General features: G+C 51.2%; 1 protein-coding gene across 1 annotated transcript in view; it reads left to right on the top strand.

The window, feature by feature from the left end:
• Positions 1-155: 155 nt before the first annotated feature.
• The window catches only part of NPEPL1 (aminopeptidase like 1), a 32,803-nt gene continuing 23,582 nt past the window's right edge, over positions 156-9,376 (top strand). The window contains exons 1-2 of the mRNA XM_034641577.1: positions 156-182; positions 8,854-9,015. Coding sequence (XP_034497468.1) covers positions 156-182; positions 8,854-9,015 — 189 coding nt within the window. The remainder of the gene's footprint in view (positions 183-8,853; positions 9,016-9,376) is intronic.

The raw sequence follows: 9,376 nt of genomic DNA, 5'->3' as shown, positions 1-9,376 counted from the left end.
CCCAGCCAGTGGTTCAAAAGCCACTGGCTCTGTCCAAGCATCAAACCCACCCCTCAAAGGATAGACATTGGCCGCAGGCCTCAAGAACATTCTGACCAGCAATAACCTGGAAGAAACCCTCCACCCCTGACGGGACAGCCGTGTAAGTGGCAACTATGCGGATGGACCGGAGGCTCTGCAAGGTGTGTGCCCCTGAGTGGTCCGCTCTTGGGTCGTGTTTCCAACTGAGTTTTTGGTGGCTGCCTTTTGCAACGGTGCTGCAGGTGCGGGTGCCGATAGAGCCAGACACGTCAGCTGTGGAGCAGAGCGCACGACGGCTGGGTCCTGGCCCTGGGGTGCGACTGGCCTGGAGGCGCAGGAGCCTGGGCCGCACCCGGGGTGGGTCCTTTTGAAGGCCCGCGCACGGATGGAGGAGGTTAGGCCGGATAGAGATTTGCCCAGCTGAATTTAGTGCACCTCGTTTAAGAGCTCCGATCATCACCCCAAATGGGAGCGACCTGTAATTCTTCCTGGTCTCTCCTCGCCACAGCAGAGCGATTCACTTGGCCCGGCGTCCTTCGTGGCTCAGTTTACCAGGATGCTGTGTTGCTCTAACGGGCTGGCTTAGTTCTGGTCCTCAGCCTCCCTCCTTCTAGTCAGAGCCTGTGGGGAGCCGATGGAGAGGTCCGGGCAAGGTCTTCACAGGAGGGGTGTCTGAGAGTCGGGTGCAGGGAGGACGGGATAGGGATGCAGGGGTTACCTCACTCATCCGTTACCGTGAGCTCCCATGCTCCCCGAGGATTCGGGGAAACAAACTTGCTTCATTTGATCTTGGCTGCAAGTGAAACTCAGCAGTGTGTGTAATATAAACGTGGGCTTCGAGTTACATATCCCTGTGTGTGTGTTAGCCCTTAGCGACTCCTCTAATTTTCTCTCCAGTTTCCCTTGACCACCCAGATGCCACCTCTGACCTCGTTGCCTGATCTGATGCTTCCGTTTCGTTTTGTTTTGAAATTGAGGGAAATGGTGGGTACTGGGGTGAACTAACGTGGACGCTGGGTGGGCATGGGACAGACTTCCAGTTCGTCTGAACGTGCTCCAGACTTGGGACTCGGAGTTAGACCGCGGGCATCAGCTGGGTGGCCCGATGCCGCACCACCCTCCGCGTCGTTCTCCCGGTGTCCGGCCAGGCCTCCTTCCCACACAAAGGGACATTCCACAGAGTCAAATGGCAGAGACTTGTGCACAATTATCTGGTCAACTGAGGCAAAAGAAAATAATCATTTGTCCAATTGTCCAAATTAGCTCTCTGGACCATCCTGAATGCTGGGGATAATTGTGTGGGCCTCCACTTGAGCTCCGTAATCTGGCTAAAATGGACCATTTAAGTGAGACTCCATTCAATATGATATACATTTAAATTAGACGTAGTGAAAGTAGACCACTGGGTTTAGTGTTTTCTGTTTGTCAACTATTATTCTAAAATTGCTTTTAGCTGATCATCCCAATTCTGCCGTTAGTAATCACTCTTTCTCTCGTTTCGTAGATGTAATGGAGGCGGAAGGGGCTCTGGTTTGTATCATTTGGTGTCTCTCGGAGGAAGAGCTGAGACCTCCATTGCCATTGCCGCTTGGGCAGAGAGACCCCATCCCCCCACTTCCCCAGACGGGGTCGCTGAGACCCCTCCTGAGGGCTCGTCTTGGTCATACAACCCGTATGTCCCGGGGTTAGAGCTAGACGCTTCAACTTTCTCATTTCCAGACCAGTACTGTTGCTGCTTATGCCATTTTAATTGTTCATTTCTTTCCATAAAATTAAATGACCTTCTTCCAGAAAGATTTAATGGTCAAGATGGGATGCGGTAAAGGTTCCTCGAGGATTTTTTCCTTATTACGAAGATGAGAACAGACTGAGGCTAGGAGAGATTTGCAAACAGTGTTATGTCATTATCCCTAGTTCAGTTTTTCGTGTAATTGGTGTGAAGAGATTGCTGCTGACTAATCCTGCCACCGAACAGAAAGCCATGACTGTTGGGTGACATGACGTAGCGTGCGGACACGTGTACGGCTGGCTGTTTTTGGACAGAGTATCCACACGTATATATGTGTATGCATACCCAGAGCGAGTGCTTCCCAAGATGGAGACTGTCATTTTAAAGTTGTAAATAATAAAAAAATAAGCTGGAGCAAAACTGATTTTACAATTGCCTGAGAATGTAGCACTTCATTTCCACACTATGCAATGGCTAGAAATTGATTTTTTTTTAAATCCAATTAAGCCTCAAGGTTGGTTATCCATTTAAAAGGTCGGCTGAGTTAAACAATGACAGTACCTTCAGTTCATGGTAATAATTAAATTTACACAGAACTCGAGCGCTTCCATCGTGCCTCGCGGAGGTGGACGTCATGTGTGTGTTGCACAAAAATGCGCCACGGAAGTCCCCAGCGGCCGTGGCTGCATGCCAGCCGACCGTGACCCCTGCCCAGGGCTGCCTGCAGCCCGGCCACCGGCCCCAGCGCTCCTTCCCCTCGGGTTCCCACAGCCCACCCCGGAGAGCCCTGGTCCCCGCTCACCTCCCGTCCTCCCCTTCGTCCGGCCCCGGGAGCCCTGGGAGACGGAAAGTAACCTCGTTTAAAGAGAAAAAAGGGGGTTCTTGGTGTGTGTGTGTGTGTGTGTACCCTTGGTGTATGCATGGACGTCCTCGGCTTCACGTGCTGCCAAGTTTATAATGTGGCAAATAAATTGTGTTTTAAAAATAGGCCTTTATGGTGCGTATTGCCTCTGTGTTCCCAACGTGTTAAGAAAAAGACTTCAAAATGTCTTTTTATGGTTCTCATAGGTGATGTTTAAGCATTTGAATTTATGAAGATGTTAGGAGAACTGGGAACCGATTGGAATGCTTTTTATTCTGTTTGGGTTATAATGTCACTCCCGTTTTGTAAATCACTGAGCAGGGATAAGTGATCTTATTTCAAATCTAGCATTTTAACCTGCATTGTAAGTAAGGTCACTCCAATTCAGTACTTTCCATCCATAACTATGAACCAGCCTGAAAGATGGAACCTTCCAGATTGAGTGAGGAAAAAAATATATGTGTGTACACACACACACACACACACACACACACACACACACACTCTGAATTTCCCTCTCAGGGCCCTTAAGAAAAACCAGCAATTCGGGCTTAGCGTTTGATCCCCCCACCCTTTCCCTCACGCAGCTTAGCTGCCAAAAGCCCAGCAACAGATTTGTGATTCTTTTTTACTTTTTAAAAGATCTGCATTTAGATAATGCAGACAGACGTATGGCTTAAAGACACAAGGATGTTTCTGGAGGAAAGAATGTGAGTCGGGTGTTTGAAGACGGACTCATTTTTGATGCACTGGAGAAAGACTGTATCAAAGGATGGTGTAAGTGAAGGTTTTCCTAAAGAAAAGATTTCTTGATTCAGGTCAACATTTCCCCCTTCCTCCTGCTTTTCTCTACCCCTTCATTTCCATGCACGGAGTTGCCTCAAGGAACATGGACCAGCTTCTGTCCGTTAATCACCTCTCCCTCTCTTCCCTCCCACAGCCACCCCCACCCCACGGCTCCAGATCTTCCACATGGCCCTTGAAAACTTCTGCAGCCACAGAAATAATTTTGCTGGTGCTCAGAAGTAAATAAGAATTTGGTCCCCGAGACAGGAGGGTTATTACTGTCCGACAAGGTGGGCTTCCTGGGAAGATAATTTAGGCTGCTCGAGCAGCAGGGGACTGCCCACAGCAGCTAGCTCAGCCCCTCATTTTATTGAAAAGTCCTAAAAACTGATGTGGGAAGGAACGCTTTTTGTTGTTAATAAGTGGTTCCTCCAGTACGTTTTTATTAACACCATTCTCTCATCGCGCCGATATCAGAAGGTAAAAAGCACTCCAGATGAAATCACAGAATGTGCTTTTCAAGCAAAGTGCAAAAGATTACATGCGATATGCTGTCTTTTGTATAGATCCGTGAGTGCGCATAAATGTAGTTTTTCAAAAAGAAACGGGAAAGATAAACCAAAACCTGATAAAAATGGTTACCTCCGGGGGAGGGGGGGGAGGAGTAGAAAAGAAGTGGAAGGGACCGGGGACTCCTTTGAGCATTCCTTCCTGCAGTTTCAACTTTGGAGCCACATAAATGTGCATATTCAAAAAAGAAAATGTAAAAAAAAAAGAAAAGAAAAAACAGCGAGCCCTTCAGTTCAGCTCAAACGGAAACATAGGAATCTAGATAGATATCAGACGGACAGACCGTACAAAAGCCAAGTCAATGTTGAATATACCAGTGGGATCATTCTAAGAAAAAGAAGAATGAACAAACTCTGGAACTCGAGGGCGTGGGTTTGGGGTCAGGAGGGGAGGCTGTCAGGAGTGCTGTGGGAAACAGCAGCCGAGGACCCAAGAAGGGTGATTGGGACCTCGGGTTCTCGCGGGGGGAGGACTGAGTTTCCAGCTGGACATCTGAACAGCCTTTCCCCCCGACTGCAGGGAGACCAGGGCTCCCATGAGGCCAGCAGAGTCTTCATTTGGACCAAAGAAGGAGCAGAGTGAGCCTGGGGACCATCTTAACTGTTCCAAAGAGGACAGGAATCCTCAGAGACTGATAGGAACGTGTGTGAGAAAGACACAGGTGCCAGCCTGACGGGGCTCTGCCTGGCCTGGATGGGGCCAGTGACCGTGGACAGAACTGGGGCAGGGCTGGCCCCAGAGCCCGCAGCCACTGCCCATCGTGACACTGGCCTGTTTTCTTCGGGGTAATCCTCTGCCACCACTATCGTGTAATTCTCTCTCGAAAATGAGGCTCTGCGCTTTCCTTTTTGCACCGGACCCCACAGATTATGTGAGTCCGGCCTGGGGATGAGGGGAGCCAGGGAGGTCTCCACGCAAGACCTCCAGGTGGTTAAAGGGATGATCCAGCTAGAAAATCACCCTGTTGCGAGCAGTGCTGGATTCAGGCCCAGGTCCTCACTGGGTATGGAAGCTTCGGGGGAGAGGTCAGGAGACAGAACACACAGCCTCGGAGTCTCCATGCGCTTTGAAGAGGAAACTGAGCTGAATGCCTTGAGTTATGAAGGGGGAAACGGCCCTTTGCCGTGAAGAGATCTGGCCGACCCCACTTGAACCAAAGAGCCCACCTTGGCCAGTGACAGGAGACACATGGGTTCTGTGGCTCCTGGAGAGGCACGGTGGCAAACACAACGTGTTTAACCCGAATCTAATCATAAGGAAACAATCCAGACTGCGGGACCTTCTATGCCACATGTCAATGTCAGGAAGGACAAAGGCAGGGAGTGTTCTGGATTCAAGGAGACCAAAGAGAATTGACCACCAAGCGGAATGCCTGGTCCTTACTTCGATTCTGGATTTTAACAAGGGATCGAAGGACATTTTGGGGACAATCAAACAAATTTCAATGTGGACTGTGTATTCGATAATAGTTTTGTTTCGATGTTAATTTTCCACGGGTATGATCAGGATATTCTCAGGATTGTGTGGGCCATTGTCCTTGTTCCTAAGGGACAGATACACACTGAGGTATTTATGGTTAAAGTGTATGTAACTAACTTTAAAGTGCACGAAAAAATATATGTGCACATACACATTTGATCTAGGTAAAGGGTATACAAGTGTTCATTGTAGTGGTTTTCCAACATTTCCATAAGTTAATGCATTTCTCAAAAAAGTTTCTGGAGAAATGTGATATGGCAGTTGGTTCCTTTACAACCCTTCAGGGAACATTTAGTGCAAATCTTCTGGGTGCATGACTGATGTAATTTACAAAGCGTAATTGAGGCACACCCCGCCACGTGTAGGCGCTGCCACGGTGGCGAGGAAGGCCCAGACATCCCCAGCACAGGCCTCGTCCCCGGAAGCTGCGCAGGTGTCTCGCCTGCCTGTTCGCTGGGGGCTCCCCGCCAGGCCAGCTGCTCCACGGAGTGAGGTCATGGAGTTGAGCCGGCCTCTGCCCCCTCTCTGCAGGTGCTACGGCAGGTCACTGTCCGCCAGGAATGAACCCTACCTCCATTTCATGTTTGTCTTGACCAAAGCACTTCCACGGGCTTTGTCGCCCACAAGGTCAAGTTCAAACTCCGTGGCTCAGCGTACTTCTCATGCACACTCTGTGTACACGTGAGCTTGCGACCAGTCCAAATGGACTATGCCCTTTCGTATTGTGAGCCCTTGCGTGGACGACTCCCTTGTCAGGGATTGGACTGCCTGCAATGCCAGGACTCGTCCTTAGATAGCTCAATCCAAGCTCAGTTTTCTCCCAGGGACTGGCCTGCTGAATTTTACTGCTGTGATTTGCTCCCGCGGCCGGAGTATCCCCAAACGTCACCTGGCCTGCAGGTCTTAGAAACGGATATTCAACAAATATATATTGAATAAAGGAATGAGTGAAAATACCAGAACGAAGCAGCAAGTGCTCCAAGGGAATGAGTGTTTCTCACATCAGAATAATGGAATCTGAGAATCTCGAGGCAATCAGTCTAAGCAGGCAGGAGAGGACATTTTTCTCCTGGCACGAAATTAATATATAAATGCACACTTCATACACCCAGGGCCACCTTACACAATATGATCTCAGAAATGTGCTCTAGAATGCGAACTGTACCCAGAGCTTCCTAATAAGTCCTGGGGACTTCATTCTGATTCCTTCCAGTTGAAAGCCTTGCTCCTCACCTGCTAAGTCGGAACGCCCGGTGGAATTCGGAGTGAGTCGCACCGCATCAAAACCAGAAGTTACTTCTTGGTCTGCGTGAAAGATCTGGTGAGTTGTTTTAAATTTTCATTTTTTTAAAGAAAATTAAATTGAGGTGAATTTTTCATTGACAATGAAATATATACTAAGCTGTGGATTAATACCTTCATAAAAATTAAACAAAGCGCTGCCTGTCTTATTTATGTTGAAGTCTGTAAAGTCTGCAGTGCGAAGGGGAAAGTACTTTCTGGAATATATTTGTGTCTGTCACAAGCTACATCTTGAGGAAATTGGCAGGCATTTGAAGTGGAATCGCTCCTTAGCGTTCTGTTTAGTTTGGATTTCTTTGACTCAGGGGTGGGGGGGAGGGGGTGCTTAGAACTAAAATCAGGATTATCTGCTTTTAACACGCATTGAACATTTTCCTTTGCTTTGTGTATCCTAAGTGTTCGATAAATGCTGTTTGAACTGAGTCATCTCGTTCATCGTTCCTTGGGGTCGTGGGGGTTATTCGGTCTATTCTTACGTATGGAAGAATTCTGAAAGGAAAGTCTCCAGAATGATCTCTCTACCAACCGTTTCTCTCCCCCCCTCCCACTCTCTGTGCTCAAAACTTCCAGATCCGGCTTGCTGAAAGGCGTCTTGGATCCCTCAGCAAGCGCAAGTCTGCGGGGTGAATCCCCAGTTTGCAGTCCCCTGCAGCCCACTCCTTCCCTATTCTCTGGGACCCTGCATTCTTACCCACGGGATTCAGAGCCCCGTGGACACTCTGGGTGGCTGCTCTCCTCCCTGGCTTCTCCCCCCGCCCCGAATGCCTTCCCCTGCCCTGTGTGTCTGTGGAAGTCCTGTTTCACCCATCGGGGCATAGTTCACATCCCTCACCCTCTGGGAAGATCCCCCGGGGCCTCACCCCGCTGCCGGAGTGCCCGGGTGCCCGTCTGCAGCATATTTGCAAACAGAGGGAAGAGTGATAGATCTTCATACGTGCTCTTCGTACCCTTTACAAATGTGTGAAAACATTCAGCTGCTGGAAAAATCTTTTGAGGAAAAAAAAGATCCAATTAGCGTCAACTTTCATGTTGGGAAAGCTGTGGGTTTTCGAAGGAATTCCTTTCACTCATTCAATGACTGTTTTTTGGCACCTGCTCTCTGCTAGGCCCTGCAGAAGAAAGGACACACAAGCCCTGCCTTCAGAATGCTGAAGCTCTCTGGCCCCGGGGGATGTTGTCAACCACCTACCCCGCACCAGGGACTCAGAACTGACGGGGAAACACAGCAGAGCGGCCAGGGAAGACGAAGCTGTGGCTCGTGGGTGGCTTGCCAGTCAGGGAGTGGGGGAGATGTGCTAGGAAGTCGGTGGCTTTGCGAAAGCCTTGGATGTCGTGCTTGGGAGTTGGCTCTTTTTTTTTTTTTTTTTTTTTTACAGCTGAGAGTGAAAAAGAAACTCAAAATGAGAAGGGTGGCACATGGAAGTAGCTAGAGGTAACAGAGGACGGTACCAACAGGCCCTTGAGCAATCAGGATGTGGGCAGGATCTTTATTTTTAAATGAGTCCTTGTTGGGGCTTTCTCAACTGGGTCATGGCTCCCCGAACCACGTGTCTGAGTTACAGCAGAAGCCAGGACCCTCGCCAGGGGCACCCGCTGTCCACCAGGTGCCCCCTCTGCCCTCACCCAGGGCCCCTCCACCACCCACTTCATGCCCCCAACACCGTCCCGATGCCCTCCTTGACTAGCCTTCCCTCCTCTTGGGCAGGTGGCTCGGGGGCTGCCCCCTCCTCTTCGCTCTTTGTCTCCTCCCCTCTCCCCAGGCAGGGCACGAGGCTATAGAGGGCAGCTTGCTCAGACTGCTGCCCTATGACCCTTCCTGCAAGGGGTGGCCAGGGGCAAGGCCATCCACCAGACAAGGCGATGGTCGAGTTTCTAACTGGCCATCCCAGAAGCAGTAACCTGGGTGGAAACTCACATCCTGACACCTGACTCACATCTAGGACATTGCCTGCAAAATAGTGGGGACTCGATCAGTGGCAAGGAACCCATTAAATGAGGAGGAAGGCACTGTGGACACTGCCCAGCACACCAGGCAGCAGGGCCTTGTCTTAAGTCAGGAGCTGGCACGGATCCAGGCATCACCAAGCCCAGCCAAACCTGACAGGCGGATGGGGGTGTGGTTGAGGGCACATCCTGCCAGCACTGGGATCACCCAGCACCACCGCTGGAAGCTGGGCCTGCTTGGGGCTCAAGCAGACTGTGGTCTGGTGGGAGCTGCTGGGGTGGACTTCAGGTTGGGCCTGGGTCCGCTCAGGACCTGCTGGAGGTCAGGGCCACCAGGGTCTGCGGGGGCTGGGGGCCAGGGCCCCTTCCTGGAAAGGCTGTCTGGAGAGCTGTTTCCTCACTCTGAACGCAGGACGCACTCAGGGACCTGAGGGGCTTGGGGCCTGCCCGGGCTTGGAATCTGCGGGCCTGGCCGGGGCCTGCGGGGCTGTGGGGCCCGCCCAGGGATTGCGGCCTTGCCGGGTTTCGGGCCTAACCCGGGGATCGGGGCCTGCCGGCTCTGGGGCCTACCGGGGCCTGGGGCCTACCGGGGCCTGGGGCCGGGCTGCCGCTCGGGGCCTGCCAGCTCGGGCCTGCGGGTCGGGGCCTGCCCCGGGGGCCCGGGGCCCGCTCGGAGTCAGGGC

This window comes from Ailuropoda melanoleuca, chromosome 13 (assembly GCF_002007445.2).
Source record: "Ailuropoda melanoleuca isolate Jingjing chromosome 13, ASM200744v2, whole genome shotgun sequence".
In the NCBI taxonomy this organism is placed as follows: domain Eukaryota; kingdom Metazoa; phylum Chordata; class Mammalia; order Carnivora; family Ursidae; genus Ailuropoda; species Ailuropoda melanoleuca.
Note: the sequence above shows the minus strand (reverse complement) of the source record. Positions and strands in the feature narration are given on the sequence as shown.